At 43.7% G+C, this 22883-nt stretch overlaps 1 protein-coding gene across 1 annotated transcript in view; it reads right to left on the bottom strand.

The window, feature by feature from the left end:
- Positions 1-19297, bottom strand: part of SGCZ (sarcoglycan zeta) — a 331877-nt gene extending 312580 nt beyond the window's left edge. The window contains exon 1 of the mRNA XM_015408245.1: positions 19103-19297. Coding sequence (XP_015263731.1) covers positions 19103-19297 — 195 coding nt within the window. The remainder of the gene's footprint in view (positions 1-19102) is intronic.
- Positions 19298-22883: the final 3586 nt, after the last annotated feature.

Below are 22883 nucleotides of genomic sequence, written 5' to 3'. Positions count from 1 at the left end.
CCCTACCACTTGCTAAAAATGTTTGGGGGGCACCATGGTGTCCAGAGGCTCCACTTTGGGACCCCTACCCTAGGACTATAATGCCAAGTGGCATATTTCCTGTAAAAAGTAAGGAAATGCTCTTTCCCTTTTGTAAGCCCATTCCTATAAAATTATTCACAGGACATAGTCCTGTCTGCAGCTGATTTACTTAATGGGTCCCTGTCTAAAAATAGGATTCAGATCAAAATATCTGATTAAAAATATAGTTCCTCTGCCTGCGATAGAATCATAGATCAGGTGGATGCTCCACTCTACTTGTTTTCAGACGAATTCACAACAGGTTGATAAATAAAAATTGGTCTCCCAAATGTAATTAGCAAGCCATTAATACAGAATGTACAAAAAAAATGTTCCATGTTGCTAATGGGATGCACTCTATGATGTGGCAATTAATATTTGAGGAACTCTTTTCATTTCTGTTAATAAGCAGCTGTATTTTACAGGGTTATTATCACAACCTTTATGAAATACTACCCGAGTCAAAATTTTCAGACAAGTAGGGCACACTATTGTGAAATATTTATAGGCCTTGATTGCTTAAATTGCTTTTTGCAATTCCATTTCCTCCCCTCCCCAATCCCATTTCTAGACGTGGCAATAACAGTGGACTATTCCTGCCGAGATTACCATTTTATAAAACATTCTGTAATTCATGCTCACTTTCACTTTACGCAATAAGGCAATGACTAAAGAAATGTTCTTAAACACTTTTTCCCTTTACAGACCCATTCCACAGAATTATTTTCAGTGCCTTTTCCTTTATATCACTGATTTATTTGATTTGCCTCTATGCTGAACCAAAGGCCACCGGAAGCAATTATCACCCATGGAAGCTATGAACCTGAAATCTCTCATTATATTCCTCAGAAAAGTTTTCTTTACACTATATCAGAAATCTTTATCTGTTGTGAAGGTTTTATTTTCTTCAAAGGGAATGCTTTGTCAGAGGCACTGGTTAATTCACTTTCAAGATTTAAGAATCAATGTTTGTTCTCAAAAGTTGAAAAGTAAGTCCAAAACCTTAAAAAGTAATTTAATTACACAGTGCTACTCTGCAGACCAAAGTAGTCACAGAAGCATCATTCTTCTGGGGGCTACTGGGTTTACTCCCCTAGTCCCTGGAGGATTGATCCCAATAGTTCATATAGATCCAGAGAATTCCAGCCACTCTTAAATTGCTTAGTCTTCATGCATAAGAAACCCCCCCCCTCCTACCGGCACTGTCAATTTCCATTAAGGAACATGCACAAGCTACATTCCCCTTTGAAATGGCAAAGACAAGTCAAACCCATTGTATTACACAGCACCAGCATGGCCAGAGTGTTGGACTAGCATCTGGGAGATCCAAGTTTGAATCCCCACTTGGCCATGGAACCTCACTGGGTGACCTTAGGCCAGGTACACACTCTCAGTCTAATCTACCTCACAGGGTTACTGTGAGGATCAAAATGGCAGAGAGGGGAATGATGTATGCCATCCCATGTTCTTCGGGCATGGAACAGTGATCACTACGGGTGTGGAGGGGGAGGTATTTGTGAATTTCCTGCATTGTGCAGGGGGTTGGACTACATGACCCTGGAGGTCCCTTCCAACTCTATGATTCTATGATTCGGAGGAATGGCAGGATAAAATGATACTCAGCAAACATCCAGGCGGTGGCCAGCTCCTGAGATTCCAACTGCTCTCCAGGCAACAGAGATCAGTTGACCTGGAAAAAATAGCCACTTTGTAAAGTGGGCTCTGTGGCATTATTATGCCATTGAAGTCCCACCCCTCCCTCCTCAGGCTTCACCCCCAAAATCCCCAGGTATTTCCCAACTTGGTCTTGGCAACCCTAAAAACAAATAATCAGACGAGCACAGCTCTCATCAGCAGGGTTATTTACTATGCTCAACAAAACATCACTTCTTGTGCTGAATATTAAATCAAAACAAATGAAAGCCAGTCAATGAAAAGATAACAATGTAATCGTTGCAATATCAGCCACTTTACAAACAAAAATAGTCTTAATCAAGTGGAAACACCTGCTAATACAATAAAAACACCAGCCACTTGCTAACAAAATAAAAATGGGCTGTCGACAGAAGTCTGTGGGTCGTTTTACATGTCGTGCAGAAATGCTGGAAACACAAGCACAGGGCTATTTTGGGGCAGGAACGCACAGGAACAGAGTTCCGGCTGGCTCCCAAGTTGGCCACGCCCAGCAGGAACTAATTAGCATAATAGGCCACACCCAACAGCGGAAACTCATTAGGATTGGCTACATTAGGGGTGTGTGGCCTAACATGCAAAGGAGTTCCTGCTACAAAAAAAGCCCTGGGTTTTGACAACAAACAAGGTAAACAGAATAAGAAGCAAAAGGTGGGTGTGGCTGGATGACCACACTTCTGGTAACATGGGGGTGCGGCCTAATGGGCTAATGAGCTGTGCTGTCAGGGGTGTGGCCTTATATGCTAATGAGTATCTGCTGTTGGGTGTGGTCTATTATGCTAATGAGTTCCTGCTGGGCTTTTTCTACAAAGAGAGCCCTGCACAAGCATGTTTATATGGGTGTAGGTTATCCATAGCCATGTGCAAAGGGGAAACTACACAGTGAAACATGCTGCCCACTGACATTCCTATGTGGGAAATAGGCCACATGCTTCACTACATGCCACTCTAGCTCTGTAGCACAATGCCACCCTGTAGCTCTGCTTCTTCTTCGTTCAGACATGAACGGCAAGTAGCTCTCGATAGTTACAGAAAGTTTTTTGTGTGTTATGTGTGCCAGTGGACCAGCTTGATAGGTAGGTATAATGCCAGCTTCCAGGTGGGACCAGGGGATCCTCTGGAATTACAGCTGATCTCCAGACTACAGAGATCAGCTCCCCTGGAGAAAATGGATGCTTTGGAGGATGGACTCTATGGCATTGTACCCCACTGAGGTCCCTGTCTTCTCCTGGCTCCATCCCCAAATCTTCAGGAGTTTCCCAACCTGGGTCTGGCAAATGTATTCCCCCATCTGGAGTCCAGAGGAGACCTGGCAACACTAGCATCAGGGGTAGATTAAGAAAGGATAAGGCTCCAAGCTCTGTTAGGTATAACATCTAAGGATGGGCATGACTGAACCACAAAGCAAAATTTGTCTCAAAATTTGACCTGTTCGTGGTTTACACAGATTTGTGGCAGGGCACCTGGCATGAACTCTTCATGAACTTTGATGTTCTCCGTGGAGGTTAGTGAGCGGATACATTCCCAGACAGTCTCTTCTCAATCAAGAGGTTTACAAAACTTCAAAGTAACAACTTGGAGGTCATGTAGAGGAGTATCTGAGGGAGATCCCCTGCAACTTTGATGTCTCTCGCTGGCACAGGATCTGTTATACACACTCCTGAACCTTAGTCATTTTGACAGCTACAGATTTAGGAGGTTCTTCAAGCAGCATCTTTAGAATCGATCCTGTGGAAGCTAGAGGCACCAAACTCACAGTGGACCTCCCCTGGATACTCCTCTATAAGCTCTCCAAGTTTGGTGCCTCTAGCTTGCAAACAGTCTGTTCTATACACTCCTGAATCTCCTGATTCTCCGCCTGTCAAAATGGCTGCCTGTCAGCTGTCATTTTGACAGCTGCAGATTCGGAAGGTCCAGGAGTGTACAGAATGGATCCTGTCAAGCTAGATTCACCAGACTTGGAGGGCAGATAGAAGAGAGTCAGATGGGGATCCCCTGTGAGTGTGGTGTTTCTAGCACACTGGGGGCTGTTCTACTGGACCACAAACCTCATGAACCGAACTGCTTCGTACGGCCGCTAAAAATTCATGACAGTCTGTGGTGTGCTAATGGGGCATGTCACAAACCACAACCCAAGTCAAACTGCATTTTCCCAGTTCATACCAATCCCTAATAAGAGTCCCCCCAAAGGTATTTCAATAATTTTATTTTATTTAGAGGTCCTTTCATAATAAGAAGTGCTGAACTTAGCTTGTGCTCTGCGGATCCAGCACTGCCAGTACTGTAGGGCAGCAGAATAAAGTCACTGCAATGGCACAGGTATTTCCAGTTTGCACAATTTAGCAGTAGCTGGTAGATCTTTTCAAGGATAGAAGAAAGAACTCATGGCCTATGCAGCTGCCTTCGCACAGCTTTGACACTCAGCAGCTTTGTAAAGTGGATTTACACAGATCTCTCCAGAAAGAGATAGAGAACCACTGCTTGGAGCAAGCAGTTTGCTATTTGCCCAGAGGTAACTGCTACTCTCTTTGGAAAAACAGTAAAACTGGAAAGCTGTGATGGATCCACTAGCATGTTATAAGTTTAACAAATACTGCTACAAAGGATTATTTTGGTGGCAGCTAGGGCTGTCAACTCCTGGTTGTAGGGATGCTAGCTTCCAGGTGGGCTGGGGATCTCCTGGAATTATCTGAGGGACAACCTTTTCCTCTATATGCCCTGCAGAGTGTTATGCTCTACGGATCAACACCTTCTGGTGGTCCCCGGCCCCTGTCTGGTGGAACATGCTCCCCACTACGATCACGGCCCTGCGGGACTTTCTTCAATTCTGCAGGGCCTGCAAGACGGCTCTGTTCCACCAGGTATTCAGATGAGGCAGTGGGCGTCCATATGTGGTCTCCCTGAGATCCTGTCACCTGTCCAATAACCAATGGGCCGGGGAACCTCTCACAGCCAGTTAATCTCTGTTTAAATTGTGTCTTCCATCTTAATGTTTATTAATATGTTTTTAAATGTTTAACTCTTTTATTGTATTACAGGAATGTTGTTACCCACTCAGAGCCCACTTGTGGGAAGGGCAGGCTATAAATAAGATAAATTAATAAAGTTCTTCTCCAGACTACAGAGATCAATCCTCTTGGAGAAAATGGCTGCTTTGGAGGGTGGATTGTATGGCATTGCACCCCACTGAGGTCCCTGTCCTCCCCAGGCTCCACCCCCAAATCTCCAGATTTCCCCCAACCTGGAGCTGGCAACCCGATCCCCCAGTCTCACACACCACTGGCCAGGGGGGACTTGTCAACCCTACCAGTTTGGGAAATTCCTGGAGCCTGGGAATGGTGGGATTTGAGGAGAGAAGGGATCTCAGCAGGGTATAATGCCATCCAGACCACCCTCTAAACCAGCCATTTTCTCCAGGGAAACTGATCTCACTGCACTGGAGATCAGTTGTAATCCTGGAGATTTATAGACCCCACTTGCAAGTTGGCAACCCTATGTAGCCATCCATGATTCTGTATTATCCCCAGTCAGGGAACTTGCAAGGAGTGATTATGCATATTTTTCTTGTTTTGTCTAAGGAGATTTTCAGGTGCCTTCCATGTTGCTGACGTGTCTAAGAGTCAGACCAAATGAGATACAGGGAGATCCACAGTAAGATCATCTCAGTGTTTTAAGAAGATAATAATGGCAGTGAAGGGCTTTGGTAAGACTGGGACCACAGTGGCAAAGGGGATGAACACCCCCCAGTTGTTTTGATTACTGAAATTGGAATCTCCAACATTGTTAGGATCCCTGGGAAAAACTAATCATGGATCTGGGACAATCTTACCATGGGTCTGGCTTGGCCAGCAGCAGAAATGAAAGAATGCTAAGAAATTGTACCAGATTTTAAAACCTAACCTCGGGGCACAGGTTTAGAATTCACAGCTGCAAAAAGCCACCACTTAATCAACATTTGCTAGGCGGCGGAGCCTGTGCAGAGGAGGGGCAGTGTGGGGGGGAAGCATAGGGGAGCTGGGTGGGGGTTGGGTCTGTCCTTACAAAAGAAGACAACACCCAGAAGCAGGTGAAAGAACTGACAATCCTTGTTTCAGTGTGAGGTTTTCTGGGCACAGCCTGCTTAACTCTGATGGATAAGGGATGACAAAGTTGCCAACCTCCAGGCGGAGCCTAGAGGGGGCCCCACAATCAGTAGGAAAGCTTCTAGAGTTCTGGCCCAGCTGGTCAACCTCCTGATGGCCCTTGGGTTTTGGCCACTGTTTGACACAGAGTGTTGGACTGGATGGGCAACTGGCCTGATCCAACATTGCTTCTCTTATGTTCTTATGTTATGTTCAAGCTTTCATTTCATACAGTGAATACCACTTGTCCTGTTCACAGACACTCACACACACACAATTTCCCTGCCTGAGTTATTTTGTAAATGCAATATTTTTCCTATGTTTGCCAATAATTTGTTCCAGCTAAACAAAGGGGAGGGGGAAGTTATATAGAATCATCTTTCTTGGAGCCATGTACATTTAGGCATCTGATTTGCATGGAGGACACTGCTATCATCCAGAAAGTCTCACTCATTGCCAGGTGCAATGAATGTCGGAACCTTCCACGTGCTTCTTATATTTTTTGAAGTCACATAATTAATTACCATCTCTGAACAAAAGTCCAAGCATTTACCCACTGTGCTAAGTGGCTGTGAAATCTTTAGCTCACCAATGCTTCTGCTGAAATATTTGTTTGGATGTATGTTAACAGGTTTGTTGAAGTGTCAGCGCAGAGCACTTGTGACTGTCTGAAAGACTACAGCCAGAGGGAAGAGCAGATGTTAAATGCATTCACATTGCTGCACATGCTGTCCAGCTATTAAACTCATGGTTGGCTGGCAAGTAAACCCTAGGGCAAGTACTCAACAAATGTACTAACTGGCGTGTCTCCACTTAAAGAGATGGACATCACTCCAAGAGCATGCTTACTTGTGAGTTCGAAAGAAGGCAGCCAGGAAAACACTTGTTAATCCTCAATTTTTGCTCCAAGCTAGGTTAATAGGTAATTACAAAGGTCTAGATTCAGCTTGTTTGAACCCAGGCAAAGTGCTCAGCTCCAATGAACGCATTTAAAGCAAGCTGTTGGTTTTCGGTTCATTTCCCCCCCCCAGCTTTTAAAAAACACTCTTGGTCAACACATTCTGTACTAATGAGATCAAAAACAAGCTATGATACTTCCAGCAATATACAGAAAGCATATTGGAAAGACAGTGTTCATTACAGAGAATCTGATGCAAAGTGAAACTAATAACCGGGCTTGGCATTTTGGCAAACTTCCAGGTCAAAGTCAAGCTTGTGTTCCCTCCCCCCTTCCCAACATTGCCATCTGAGCTAGCCAGCAGGAAATTTAGCAAAAGCATGCTCATTCCCTAGCACGTCTCCAATGATAATGAGCATACATTTCCTTTGCGGTAAGAGGTAACTCCAAACAGAATTAAGCTGGTTTCATCCAGGGGTGGCATTTCTTGGAAGGACTATAAGAACACATTGTATTGAGCTCCTCTCCTTTGGGGATCTGATGGGCAGAGGGACTAAGACTGAACAGAAACAAGGTAATGATGTAAGTTCATAAGCATTTGAACAAGGAAAAAATGCACTTCCATTATAATGCAATAGAACATTTCACTATCGTACAGCACAGAAAAAAAACCCTGTTAAGTGAAGGCCATTTATCTAAACCTGGATATTTAGAACAGAGTGCCATGGCATCAAAATCTACCCTCTCTTTCCTGTTTGGTGTAACTTAAATTCCATAGGAATTTGCCATTAAGAGGAACAGCAATTCTCACAGACTCTTGTGCTCCTATGCCCACCTTGAAGAGGAAAAGGGGAGAGGAGGTTGTACTGTGGTACCTGAAACACAATACATCTGAGATTATCTACAGAATGGAAAAGGAGACAGCAGGCTACTGGATACCAAGTAAGGAACCCACATACACCCAGCAGGCAATGAGATGAGGTGAAGCTTTGGACCCAGGAAATCTAAGCCATTTCGTGATTTCAGGGGAGGATGAGGCATTACCAATAAAGACTGTTGTCACTGGAGCTGAAGCTGCTGCTACTAGGGAATCGGCCCGAAAATGGCCAATTCGGGACCCTTTCAGACTGCTGCAGGCCGATTCAGATTCTCTGATCTGAGTTGGCTTGCTGCTGAATTGCCGCCGAAATTTGGCGGCAATTGGCCCCATTACATCAATGGCAAAAACATAGGGTATATTCTGGGGGCTTGAGGGGAGGGGGTTTGAGGAAGAGGCTCCAAACTCATAGAATAGATGCTAGAACCTCTCCTCAAGATACCCACCAAGGTTCAAAAACATTGGACCAGGGGGTCCAATTCTATGGGCCCTCAAACAGGTTGCTCCCATCCCCTCCATTGTTCTCTATGTTGGGAAAAAAGTAACTTTTTCCCACGTTGCAGTTAGTGGCTCTGGGGGGGAAGGGGTTTGAAGGAGAGGCTCCAATTTTTCAGGGTAGCTTTGGGAGCCTCTCCCCACATACACCCCCATGTCCCAAAGCAATTGGACCAGTGGGCTCAATTCTATGGGCACCCAAACAGGTTACCCCCATTACCTCAATTGTTTCCAATGGGGAAACCCAGCCAGCAGCACTTAAGGCAGGCAAGCAGGCAGCACTCAGCAGTCAGACTCTCCCAGAGAATCTCAGGGAAAGTGAACTGTCTTGGGAGGTGCTTGTTTGCCATGAGAACAAGTGTCACACTCCAGAACAAGTGGCACTGTGGCAGTGCAAGCATGCCAGTGCCACACACACACAAACACACCAAAAGACACGGGGGGGGGGGGGGAGGCCAGTTTCAGCCAATTGCTGCATGCATGTGTAGCCTGCAAGGTTGGTGATGTTGCTTTGCACACCACCTTCCTTGCTTGGGAGGGGGGAGAGAGAGTCAACTCTACCCAACTCTACCCTGGCCTGACCTGCTACATCCCTGGACTTCTGGTTGCACCATCAATTTACACAAAGCAGGGCCTATATAAATGTTGTTCCTGTTGGTCTTTTGGGGTTTCTGTGTGGCCCTGTGGCACGCTTGCACTGGAATGTGATGCTAAATACCCTCCAAATGTTTTCTGAAAATTAAAATACTCAATAAATATTACATATTCAGTACTGGTGTTTGGCCTCTGAAGATAGCTGTCATTTACAATGAAATAAAAATGCTATTATACCAACTGTCAATTGATTGTACTTGATTACAAACATAACAATATATAAAACAAATAACTTTAAGTGATGGTTTACCTTTCTACATAAATACTTGTCCCAGAAGACAGTTTAAGAAGAGCCAGTATCATTAGGAACAAAATGTTACAGACTGCACTGAAACATGGAGAGTGGTTTATATGTACGTACCTGAATGTGTTGTAGAAAATGCCATTTTGTAGGAAAATCCCCTCATCCTGTTAAGTTGTATACAAATTATATATATCCTATTGTACAGATCTTCTAAAACAGATTTTGCTCTACATGTGCACGTTATTTTATTCAGTGGATTTACTCCCAGGTAAGTGTGTATACAATTGTAGCCTTCCTACAGTTTTTACCTTATGCTGAAGCTGTGCCTCCATTTTATTTTGTTCTGCTTCTACTTTATCGCCTTGCATATTTCATGTTTTTTGGCTTGCAAAGATGTTTGTCTTCAGCAAGTAACACTGGCAATGCAAAGCTACGTACTTAATAGTTCTATTTGATCAAATAAATAAGTATGCTGTGCTCTTCACATTCTACAGTATTGCCCAGGCTGAATGAAATGCAGATGCAGAAAGAAGGAATGTCAATTATGTCCTTTTAAAGTAATATCTATAATAGGCACTCACAGTTTTATGGGGTGAACTTTTAGAAAAAGCAACTGTTTCAGCAAGTATTGTCTAGGAAGCTTATACAAGTTGATTCTCCTCTGGTATCAACTTCTTTTTAAAAATCTTGGACATAGCAATTAGGGACAGAAAATTGGGGTTTCCCTTAGGATAGGGCTCCCAGTAACTAAATAACTACATCATGGTACGATCATCTGGGAGATTTTTGTTAATGCTTAATAAAGCATAGCTTGACAAATCCTTTTGTAACTGCAGACTCTTCCTTTTATTTTACATAAAGAAGAACACAAAATATGACTGACTGCTCTCATGTGGGTTGTGAATTTCCCCCTGTAATAAATAATAAAACCCCAGTGGCATGCACTGAGTGGCTAAGGATCCCTAGCTATATGTTTACTGTAAAATATATAGAACAATTGAAAAAAACGAATCATTCCTCTCTTCCCAAAAATCTTCTGGATATTTTTCTTACATAATAGGCAAATTATTAAAAAGTTCTAAAGCCCCTAGAACCTTAAGCAACTCACAAATAATTATTGTTAATCTATCCTAATGGGATAAATTCTTATGCTGTTCTTATTATATTTTACTTAGAATGTATTTTACTTTTTTAATGTCATGTAATGCTGAAAGCAGAAGCTTGTATAATTGTTATGATGGGAGTTGTTTAAAAGTATAAAAGGTTAAAAAGTATTTAAAATATTTAAAATTCATTTGGGGGACCAATGAAGTGGGAAATGAGGCTTGCTCACAACTTTAATGCTAGTAGCTCATGAAGCAGAATTTTTGCTCACAACACTACTCAGCCTAGAGAGAACACTGACTGCAGTTACGATGTAGATGGATTTGATGATCCTTCCAACATTTCAAAGGAGAGTTGCTTCTCAGAGGAGGGACTGTGGCTGAGTGGTAGAGAAGATGCTTGGCATGCAGAAGGTCCCAGGTTCAATCCCTGGCATCTCCAGCTAAAAAGGGACCAGGCAGAAGGGGATGTGAAAGACCTCAGCCTGAGACCCAGGGGAGGGCCTACCAGTCTGAGTAGATAATACTGACTTTGATGGACCAAGTGTCTGATTCAATATAAGGCAGCTTCATGAGTTCTCATTATTTGGTCTCATACCATTCTGGTAGCATTTTTGGTAGAACCTCCCCCCCCCAAGGCAAACAACATGGTTCATTCTTAGCTATCTTTGGCATAAACCTCCAATTTTGATGTTGACTTTGTAGTGGAATTTGAGAGTATTTCAACGCTGTTGCTCAAAGCTAGTATTAAGAATTTGGAGTTGTTTAAACATGATTCAAAAACTTTTATTACTTATGAAGTTTATATATATGCAAAATTGTATTTTGGTCTCTGACATTCCTTTTGTTTAACGATTGTAATGATGTTTATATGTTTAATATGCAAAATTCAATAAAAGTTTATTTTAAAAAAACATGGTTCATTCTTATGAAAGGAATCCTCAAGTACAGGAAGGATCCCCAAGAACCCATCCATATTTTTCGTCTACATAGCTATTACCATACATGCAGGGTACCATGCCACAGGGAAACCGCGTCCATGACACTGTAGTAGTACAGCAATTTTGCAGAGAATTCTTTTTTTAAAAAAATTAACACATTGAGATAGTGGTATTTTAACTGAGAGTATTCAGAGCCCAGCTGGTAAAAAGGTACAATCAAGAATTATACTTATGTGTATGCTCTTTCTATCCAGTTATGAAAAGAAGAAGAGGAGAAGAGATTGGATTTATACCCTGCCCTTCACTACCTGAAGGAGTCTCAGAGAGCCTTACAATCCCTTTCCCTTCCCCTTCCCACAACAGACACCCTGTGAGGTAGGTGGGGCTGAGAGAGCTCTCCCGAGAGCAACTCCAAAAGAACTTAAGACTGACCCAAGGTCACACCAGCAGCTGCATGTGGAGAAGAGGGGAATCAAACCCGGTTTTCCCAGATTAGAGTCTGTGCTCCTGACCACTACACCGGACTGGCTATTTTTATACTAAAAGGTGTAAATGCAAAGCAGGATCAGTTCCACAGCAGAGCATTTCCCACTGAATCAATGTGAACAATAAAGGTTAATACCTTCATGTCAACAATACCCTCTCTATACATTGTGGCAAGGGCAATCTGATAGTTTCTCCATCATACAAATCAAAGGATCCGGTCAGTCTTCCAAGGAACAGAACCAATTGATAATAACAACATGTCCAGCTTGTTCAGATATAAAATGTTAACAACTACAAATCTGTACTTATGGGACAGTGTAGAACAGTAACAAAAGGAAATATCATTGAGGCAGATCAATAAGATTCCCTAAACTATTTGTATTCGGTTTTCTGATTTTTAATTTCACTGTTAATTTATTTTCTTCCTCTGCTTTCTCAGCTTGTCATTTGAATAGAGGAAGGAAGTTGCTAGTTCTTTCTCACAGAGTAACAAAGGAGGATTAAAGATTAATTTTCGCTTGTCAACTGTGTACGATCTAATTGGATTATGAACTGAAGGGACAGTTAAAACCCACATTAGCTAAGCGATCTCTTGAAATTCCATAGCCAGTGTAGTCATGAAAGACTGGATTGGGGAATAAAGAGTATGTTACAGTTCAAGTGTTATCTTTACAAATGGTTTAACCTCTGCATAATTACTGCAGCCACGTGGGCAGGTCTTGAACTAGTGAAGCAAAGACCTCAGTTCACTAATCAGCAGGCAATAAAGGGGACAAGGGGTGTCTCCCCCAGTGAACACTGTATTTGAAATTCAATTCTATATTACCACAACCTTTTGAAATACTACCTGAGCCAGCTCTGGATTTTGTTATAGGAGAGTAACAGAGCAATCTTAAGGTTAGTCTGTGAACAGCTTTGGATGGCAACTAAGCAGTGTAACACAGAGAAACTCTATTATTTCTTTAGAATACTTCTGTGCTGTCCAACACAGAGAAACTCTATTATTTCTTTAGAATACTTCTGTGCTGTCCCACTTGATGAGGCTTACCATTCAAATAATATAACAATATACAACAGGATACAAAAAATGTAAAAAAAACCCCATCCATAAAACCAGTCCTCAAGTCAGAATTAGACCATTTTAAAAGGCTGATAAGACAGAAACGCTTATTAAGAGCTGACATTAAAAAAAAAAAGATGTGTTTTGGCCTGGTTCCTAAAGTAGGCACCAGGTGAGCCTCCAGGGAAAGCACATTCCAAATGTGAGGTGCCACCACAGAAAACACCTTGTCTGTAGTCATTACCTGCCTCACCTCTCAAGGTTGGAGCACAGAGGTGGGCTGGATAATACAGAAGGAGATGGTTCTTCAGGTATCTAGATACCTGACCTAGACCACTGTAATTTTCTGCTCAAGGCTATCGCTATATGAGCAGTACTAGATAGCGACAGAGTGCTGTAGTGTTATGCCACTGCCAAGTGGATGTAAACCTGGTGCTGGTACAGTGCAGGCTGATGGATCAGAATCGCGTAACACTAGCATCATATCTTAAGCCTTGTTTGGTCTACCTCCCACCCCAGTGGGAGTGCCAGCGCCACTGCAGCCACAGAAAGTGGAAAGAGAGTACCTGCAAAACCACGACTTTTGGAATTGCCTGGAACTAAGGTGGGGAGGACAAGAGACATGAATATGTCATTCTGTGTACAGGGAGAGATTACATACTACCCTGTATGTAGTATGTAGTTATTTTTTAACAATCCTTCCCTGATTGAGAGGGAAAAAATACAGACACCCATCTAGTTTTATTCTCAGGAAGACTGGTTTGCTTTAAAGCTTTCTGCATCTAGTGATGGACTGCTATCTCAAAAACACAAGCAGGGGGCCTGGGTGTGGTACGAAGACTTGATGCAGCAAACGTGCTGAAGCTAAGTAGAACTGGGTCACTGCCAGGATAGGACACTGCCTGGGAACCACATTTCTTACCCAGCAGGGTGTAAGACTGTGGGCCATATCCTTATTCCTCAGGAACTGGTACTCAGAAGTACAGTACTTTGCACATAGAGGTTACATTTGGGCAGTGACAGACTTCTTTTAAGCATTTCTTAAAAGGCCTCTAACCTGTCCATTGCCAAATCTTGTGCTGATCAATTCCATAACTTATGTACAGTGGGCAGAAATCCTTCCTTTTATCTGCTCTGCACCAACTGCCATTCAATTTCATTAGATCAACTAGAAACTTTCTACTACCATGGAAATATAAAAGGTCATCAGTTTTTCACGGATTGTAATATGTCACTGGGGAAAGGTGCAGAATCTGAATAAATCTGAAATGCATCTCTAGCTACAATTAATCTTGTGCTTTAGGAAAAACAAAACAAGCAGAATGAGCCAGATTCAGAACTATCACTCTATCTAGTATATCAGTTATTACCCATGCAGTTCACAACAGCAGCAAAACCAGGCCACCTACAGTTAAGGTCATGGGTGTCTGCCTACTCAGGGACTCCTGTGAATAATAAAAAAAAATGACTTTGGAAATTAACCAAAAGAAAAAAAATACAACAATCCTGGAAGATTTGGTGAAAACTAAATATAGTCCAGGAGCAAAGAACAATGGGAACAATGAGTCTCAGAGCCAGACTAGAAAGGTGGCGATACAGGTGCCTGATCTGACTAGTTGTCATGTATAACCAGGGCCGGCTCACCCGCTAGGCGAGCTAGGCACTCGCCTAGAGCGCAGGCCGGCCCTTAGGGCGCGGAAAGAGAGGCAGGGGCGGTCGCCAGCGCACCTGGCCAGCATGGCGGAGGGAGGCAGCAGCGCAGCTCACAGGAGCCCGGTGCGCTCCCGGCACTAGAAGCTGGAGGAGCACCCTCCATGGAGCCAGGCGCCGCCGCGGCACCAGCACCACCACCAGCAGCAGGAGCCGCCCCCACTGCTCCGATGTGAACAGCCTTCCTTTTCCCTAGCTCTTCCTGCTGCTTTCCTTTTCCCGGGCATGCACAGACTTTAATTCTTGTATTTCAAGCTCATGAGAGTTTCTTAAGGTATTCACAGTTACTTAAATCTTTATGTTGAGATGGTCTTGTTCCAGTGTTTTCCCAAACACTCAAGTACACCATATTTCAGTATTCTCTGACTCTTTTGGTACTCTTTCCGGTACCCAAGCTCCTTCTCTTGAAACACCAGGACTCATCTTGAGTTTTAACTGACTCTTATGGTCTCTAAAGGCAGTTTCTAACCACAACAGACCAGGGAGCTCTGCAGTCTTCAGAGTGCCCTCTGCCCTCTACCCTGTTTGACTAGATAGGGAAATTCTTCTGTCTCTAGAAGATCTATCCTCTTTCCTTGGCCCGAATGGGGGTTTCTGTCTAACTACCCACTTGTCCTTGCCAACTTTCCCCATTTCTCCCGTCCGTGTTAAACTACTCTCAATTAGGGCTGAATTCTGAAACTATCCATACTTGACTCTTCTCTGCTAAGGCTGAAATCAGACTGAATTCTCTTCAGCGTCCAGTTCAGAAGTCTTTCTTTGATCAGCTGAGACTAACCAAACAGATCTCTTAGAACATCCTGTCACTCAGGGCTCTCTGTGAAGAATTAATCCTTCACAATCATTTATCTCAGGGGTGGCCAAGCTTGCTTAACATAACAGCCACACGGAATAAATGTCAGATGTTCGAGAGCCGCAAGACATGAACAAGTATTACACACATGTTTTTATTGAAACATATGAACATTTGCTTTTTATTAACATTAAATTAGACTGTGTGAAAGAGCCTCATGCGGCTCCTGAGCTACAGTTTGGCCGCCCCTGCTTTCTCTGTTTACACAGCACTTCTAAGTTTTTAATAGTGCAGTCAAGGAGGTTATCAGGTGAGTCCCAAGGAGGAGGTGCTGCAACAGAAAATGTCCTGTCTCTATTCATTATCTGCCTTACCTCCAAATGCAAAAGCATAGACAGCAGGGCTTAACTGGTGGGCTGGATACTGTGGGAGCAAAGTCTAGATTGGGGGGGGGAGAGAAGAAATAAACCTGCTCAGGATACTGAAAGTTTATAAACAAGACTCATGGAAAGAGAGATTTTGGGGAACAGGCTGAGGCTTCCAAATGGTTCTCCCTTCTCACAGCCCCCAACCCCAGTCCATTAAATATATGTAGCCAAAGAATATTTAACTGTATCTCAAAGATGCCTTTAAACAATAGTCTCACTGTGTTTTAACACACCATGAATCAGGCCATTGCTGTCCTAATACATAGGACTAATTCTTAACTTAAGACTACTGAATCATCTTCATACCGTTATTACACACCAAATTTTAATACACGAGACAGACAGTGGAGATCTACAGTGATGAGGAAGACACTAACAGTTGCTAAACAAAAGTTATTGTTATCCATAAAATACCAAGATGTATGTACTGATAATAAAGCCAAGGCATTGTCAGTGTACATTCCATAGATTTGTATGATAAAAAGGGATAACCAACACACTCTTCTCTAAGGCAACTTCTTTATCAAAACAAAGGACAGAGGAAAAAATAGTATGTCGCCTCTTTTTAAAATTATACAATAAATCTACAGTGCTCCATGGCTAAGTATTCATTCTGCAGTATGCATAGCTTATGAGTATCAGGGGCAGAACTTAGGAAGGACATAGGAGGTAGGAATTCATCCATAATCTTTTGCTTCAGACACATGTGATGATTCCTTAGGAACAATTATGTTTCTGGTCTGCTTTCTAGTTCCACACACTGGGGAGTAGACAGGACCACTCAGCTTATCCTGTGGAATTTCTGAGAACAATGGGATTATTCTACTGTCCGAGGGCAGGAGTTCCACCATCGAACTTATCTGGGCCTGTGGAGACTCCTGGGTGGGCAGTGCACACCCTACTGCAGGGTAGAGCAAATACAGCAAGCCCTAGGGGAAGCCCCACCCAGGAGCAGGCAAGGAAGAGCCAATTGGACCACAAAAAGGAAGTTATGAATGGGAGACACCCTGGGCTGGCTACACCTGCCACACAGCCCAAAGAAGAGGCAAGGATCTGCCACTGGGCCACACTCTGAGGCAATCCTACAGATGAGGCCAGTAGCACCCCCATCCCTTTCAGTCCAGCACAGGCTGGAGAAGAAGTCCTCTAAGATAGCAGGAGAGGGAGAGGTGCAGAAAGAAAAGGTCTGTGCTGGGAACTCAACCACCTCTGTTATTCAATCTACTTTCTTGGGGCTTTAAAGGAGATGGGAATAACCTGCCCAGGGGAAGTCCTTTAAAGGCAGGAAACAGGGCAGCCGGGGAAGAAAACCCAGAGGCTGGAGGAGGTGAGTGAGGTGCGGGAGAGAGCAAGAGTGCCCACGCACCTGCCTGGGGTGAGTCTAAACCCCCCTTCTTTCACAGGTCTGAAAGCTTTTTTGCAAGCCGGCCCAAAGGGATGCTGGAGGGCTCAGACCCTGTGCTCTGACTCATGGTAGGAAGAGTCTGACATCTACTCCAACCATACTCTAGAACAGATTGCAGAATGTGCAGGCACTGAAAGATTTCAATATAGCAAGATGGATGAATAAACATACTCTTCTCTGTCTGGATCTGAAAACTTTGGGTTATTTGAAATAACCATAGTGTTAACTCCCCCCCCAAAAAAAACCCCACTAATATGGTATTCTCTGATATAATGCACCAAACCTTCAAGATGCAACTGGGTGCCTGGCATAACCAAATCCTTTCACTTGCTATCAGTCTTCTAATCTAGTAAAATGTGGAGCTGCTGCATTTCTTTTGTAATATTAGGGTTTTAGTTTCTGGATATGGGTTAAGAGAACATAAGAGAAGTCATGTTGGATCATTCCAATGGCCCATCCAATCCAGCACTCTACCACACAGTGGTCAAAAACTAGGTGCCATCAGGACTCAGGAGGTCCATCAGTGGGGCCAGAACTCTAGAAGCCCTCCCACTGTTGCCTCCCATGCACCAAGAATACAGAACATCACTACCCCAGACATAGTGTTCCATCTAATAGCCACCTATGGACCTCTGTTCCATATGTTTATCCAATCCCCTCTTGAAGTTGTCTATACTTGTAGCCACCACCACTTCCTGCAGCATTGAATCCCACATGTTAATTATTCTTTGAGTGAAGATGGGTTTCCTTTGATCTGTTTTAAGCTTACTGCTCATTAATTTCATTGAGTTCTTGTATTGTGAGAAAGGGAGAAAAATACTCTCTCTACCTTGTCCATCCCATGCATAATTTTGTAAACCTCTCTCATGTCAACCCTCAGCTGTTGTGCCTCCAAGCTAAAGAGCCCTAACCTCTTAAACCTTTCTTCATAGGGAAGGTGCCCTTTTTTTTTTTGCAACTTTTCCAGCACCATAATATATTTTTGAGGTGTGGTGGCAAGAACTGTACACAGTATTCCAAATGAAGCCACACCATAGATTTATACTGGGGCATTATGATACTGGCTGATTTGTTTTCAGTCCCACTCTACTTCCCATGTGATGTCTGTGATGAAGAGGCCCTTCATTAGAATGCCCAGTCACAAAACCACACACTTTTGGAATGCCATGGGATCTAACACAGCCTGATCTTGGATTCCTCATTGTATCTTGCAAAACACAATTCCAGTGAAAGGATGGTAGAGGATCAGTGCCTGCAATGAACTGCTGAAACATTCATGCTTCCACAATAGATGATAAATCTTGGCACAGGGGAATTATTTCATTCAACACTTCGCCAAAAATCCATGAAGCTTTACTGTCTTCTTCCAGTCATCCCTAGTCTGCCATTCCAGAGGTGGTGTGTTTGGGGGGAACAATTCCCCATCCCTGCACAAGTGTCTCTCCATTATTTCTAGAGTGGGTCTGAATACCATTAAAAAGCAGAAGGTCCTGAGCTCCTCCAGATGTGCTTTGCCCTCACAAGAAAACATGGTTCCAGCCCAGATTTAGGTTGGCAGAAATCTACCCGTATCCATACAAATGACAGTGATGGAAATAATTAAATGGATGAATAATATATTAGGTATGCACACCAAAAGCACGTCAGGAAAAAGGATGGCAGTCAACCTGAGCTGATCACATTGCTAATGACATTATGATATATAAGAAAGTAAACACAAAAATACTATTTAAAAATGCAACTTTTTTGCAATTCAGTCTTCAGTATACCGGACATCAGGTCTGTCAAGGTTTCTCCCCCTCACCCCAGTCCAGGGATGGGGAGAGAAACCAAGGGTTCAGGAACAATTAAACAAATGTCAGGAGAATGCCTGTACACTCTCCAGGCTTTACCAGTAGTCACTGCCACCAGGATCTCTTTAACCAGTCCCGCAACAAAACTCAGGAGCAGAGATCCCAAACTCCTTCTGTGGATTTTGATGGAAATATGTTTGGACGTCCTAGTGAAGTCTGAAATGGTGCCTCTGATTAATAATTGAATCTTGACCATACAGGGAATAAATGGAGGTAGTACCAAACCACCACTCAAGCTCTTAGAATTTACAAGCAAAGAAACAAAATCTTGGTTCTACTTACCACCGTGAAATTCATAACTTTCAGTATCCAGATTGTCATTGCTAAGTTAACGATCATGGTAACCAACAGCAAGAGGACAAAGAAGTATAGGCACCTCTTTCGCCAGCCATAAATTCCTACTGGATAAAGTTGAGGATGTTCAGTTCTTGGCAGATTATTTTGCTGTGTTGCCAGTATGTACTGTTCTCGTGTCATCTATTGAAAATGAAGAAAAGGGGGGGGGCTTTGATCATTCAAATAAAGATTTTTTTCATCTTATTGCATTACAGCAGCACTCCCAGAGTTTGAATATGGGCCAAGCTAGATGTCTCCCATAGTTCTTTCAGACTGAATTAACAGTCCCGGTTGCTCGATTATTTTTAAAATGGGAAAGGGTTACTGGGTCATTTAGCCTTTTCCCCAATTTAAATTCTCCCTCAAAGATTTTACCTCTGTATTTTCTAATCAATGGAGCTAGGGCTGCCAAGTCCCCCGGGGGGGGCGGGGAAACCCCCACCTGGGAGGCCCGTTCCCCGGCGCTGCCGGATCAGGCCCCGGGGGGAACCCCGCCCCCAAAGCACGTCACACATAAGTGACGTAAGCACGTCTGGGACGTTGGAGGCGGGGCCACAATCATCCAAGGGAAAATTCTATGGTTTTCCCTTGGATGATTTTGGCCCCATCACTTCTGTGTGACATGCTTGTGGCACGCGCAAAGACTCCCGGAGCAAGGCGGGACTCCCCCGCTCCAGGAGAGGTGAGTACTTGGCAACCCTAAATGGAGCTAATTTGAGCTCAGCGAAGACTGAGAACAAGGTGCTGAAGGATAAAACCAAACATACCATCCTTCAACAACCCTTCCCCAACCTTCAAAAAAGTAGTAGATCCTGACCCAAGATTGCCTACATTGTGTTGAGTCTAAAGTGCTTACGAAGAATCTATCTAGTTTTGAGCCCCCTCCATCCTATTGTTTTTACAATATTCCATCTTTATGGACTGACATTGTCAGATATGAATGATCTTCTCACTGAGGAACTCTTGCTAAGCTTCAGAGGAACATAGAAAAAAAAAAGACAGTGCCTAAGAACTTTGTGCCACTCATTTCCGCCACAGCTGTTCCAAGGCCCTTTAAGAAATAAGGAATATAACAACAAAAGTGTTTAAATGTACACACAGAACAGAAAATCTATATAATCCATTAAAAACAAGCCCATATAACCAAAGGCATAGTCTTCAAAGTGGAGGAGAGCCCTATAGTTTTGACTCACAGCTCAGATAAGCTCCATTAGTTAGAAAAGACAGATGTAGAATTTTTGAGGGAGAATTTAAATTGGGGAAAGAGCTAAATGACCCAGCAACCCCTCCCCATCATTTTCTCACAAGAGTCCCATGTTTCAACCCTATGGTAAATATTTGTACTAATACATTAAGAGCAACATATTGGGCTGGCTTAGACTTCTTCCCATTTAGCAAGCATACGACAATGTTATACTGATTTTTTTTATAACTATTTTCTCCAACCCAAAATGTGATGCTAATATAAATGCCTGCATATGTATACATATATCAGTGCCATATTGCAGTTATTGAATTGGGAAAACTAAATTATAAAGATAAAAAATCAAATGAATAAATAAATTCTAGATTCATTAAACGCCATAGGAAACACAGTGCCTGCTCCTCTGTTTTACCATATATAAAGTTAATGAAAATAAAAGCTTTAAGTATAAAATGAATGATTTCCAGAACATTATTTCACATTAAAGGCATGAAAACAGATTATTACTACCACTGCCATCCCATTAGTCTGTTTGCTGTCTTTGTGCAATTGATATACAAGTTATCATGCCCTGTACTGTTTTATTTTTGTTTTTATATTTATAACTTTGCATAAGAAAACCTTAACTCCCCAGTGCTCCCCAATATTACAACTTCCTAGTACATTGTGCATCTAATTTTGAATTGGGCTACAGAGGTCCCTGCCACACGGCAGGGAAAACACCGGCTAAAGTGCAGCAAATTACAGCCACACCAAAATAGAGACGCCGTAGCGGAATCCCACGGATCCCCTTAGCCGCGGCGCCGTTGCTCCCCGGCACAATCAGATGCCGGGGAGGAAGCCACAGTTGGGAGGGGGAGGCTGCCGAACTGCGCATGCCTGAGCATGCACAGTTTGGGCTGGAGCCAAGGATGCGCCGGCGAAAGGACGCGCCGGCGATCCCACGGCCGGCTTTGATGCGGCCGTCTCGGATGAACCACCACGGTAGGTGGTTCATTTTTGCAGTGGGGTTTTGGATGGAAGGGGCAGATCGGGAACGGGCGCAGCACGCTTTCCAGATGTTGCTGTGGGATCGCGCCCATTTGCTGCACCCCCGATCCGTCCCTCTACCGGCCCAAAACCTCTCGTGTGACCGGGGCCAGAGTATAGATCAAAAGATCCACAAAATGGAGCTAGGAACATACAAGGGGGGTTGCTCTACAAACACAAAGGAAGTCACAAGTTTGCAGAAAAATCTGAACTCTTAAAAACAAAAAAGCCTGAAGCTTTAACAAGCGAATGCCCATTGAGCTCTGAGCTTTCAGTCACCATTTTGGAGGTTGCCAGGCAAACGCAACAATATTGCTGAATTAGTTGTTGTAGATTTTCTGGGCTGTATGGCCGTGGTCTTGGCATTTTAGTGCCTGAGTCCTCCTCCATCAGGCTCAATGGCAACCACCAGAGACTCACTAAGCGCACCACTTTTCCTGGTGCCTGTAGCTACTGCACAACAGGACCTGGTGTCAGCATCCACCATACAACACAGCCTGACTTTCCCCAGGGAATGGCTGCCAGCAGGAGGGAGATGGGGGAAGCTGAAAATGGGGTAAAGATAAAAGGATGTTAGCTGATGGATGGGAATAAGAGAAGGAAGCAGGAAAAGGAGAGAGGCTTTGGGGGCTGTCAGGGAAAGGAAATAAAAATACTGGGGGAGGGAATACGGGGCAAATGAGATGCCCCCCACAAATCTTTGCAGGGCTGTCTGCTTGTCAGTCAAAATTCAGAGTTTAAATATCTCTCTCTTATAATAAAAGAATAGTGGGTGCCAAAGTTCTAAAATTGGCCCCTTTAGTGTTAGGCTGAAAAAACTGCCACTCGGAAGACACTGGCTGGGTTCATTGGCTGCTTTGTGCAGTCCCGGCCAGTGTTCCAAGGTCATTTACATATGGAAGCTGATTGGACTACACTCCATTCCACACCTCAAACTCACCCCCCCCCCCGGAAGGCAGTTGGAATTTTCAGTTGGGAGAGGAGAATGATGTCAGCTGCTCCCTAGGCAGAGGCTGTGTGTGTGTGTGTGGGGGGGGGGTTGTAAAGACAGAGAGGCAGATAAAGGTTGGCTGATGGTTGCCAACTCCAGGTTGGAACTCCAGGACATAGGGTTGCCAACTCCAGGTTGGAAACTTCCAGGATATTTTAGGGATGAAGCCTGCTGAGGGTGGGATCTGAGGAGGAGGAGGAAGAGGGGGACCTCAGACAGATACAATGCCATACTGCCCACACTCCAGACAAGCTGTTGCCAGTCTCCAGGTGACAGCTGGAGAGATCTTAAAGCTTTGGTGCTACTTCAAAGTTCCCCAGGAGCCCAAAACAGAGTAGTGTTTTGGAAAATCTTGAGGAATTGTTTGGTGCATTTACGATGGGGCTCCTGGGAAACTATTGTTGCCAATCTTGGCCCAGCAGCCATCAAACCATTCTCTTCAACCCCCTGCTGTGCAGCTGACTTCCCCCTAGGGTTGCCAATCTCCAGGTGGGACCTGGAGA

The sequence above is a fragment of the Gekko japonicus genome, unplaced genomic scaffold (genome assembly GCF_001447785.1).
Source record: "Gekko japonicus isolate JY-2015 unplaced genomic scaffold, Gekko_japonicus_V1.1 scaffold217, whole genome shotgun sequence".
NCBI lineage: Eukaryota > Metazoa > Chordata > Lepidosauria > Squamata > Gekkonidae > Gekko > Gekko japonicus.
Note: the sequence above shows the minus strand (reverse complement) of the source record. Positions and strands in the feature narration are given on the sequence as shown.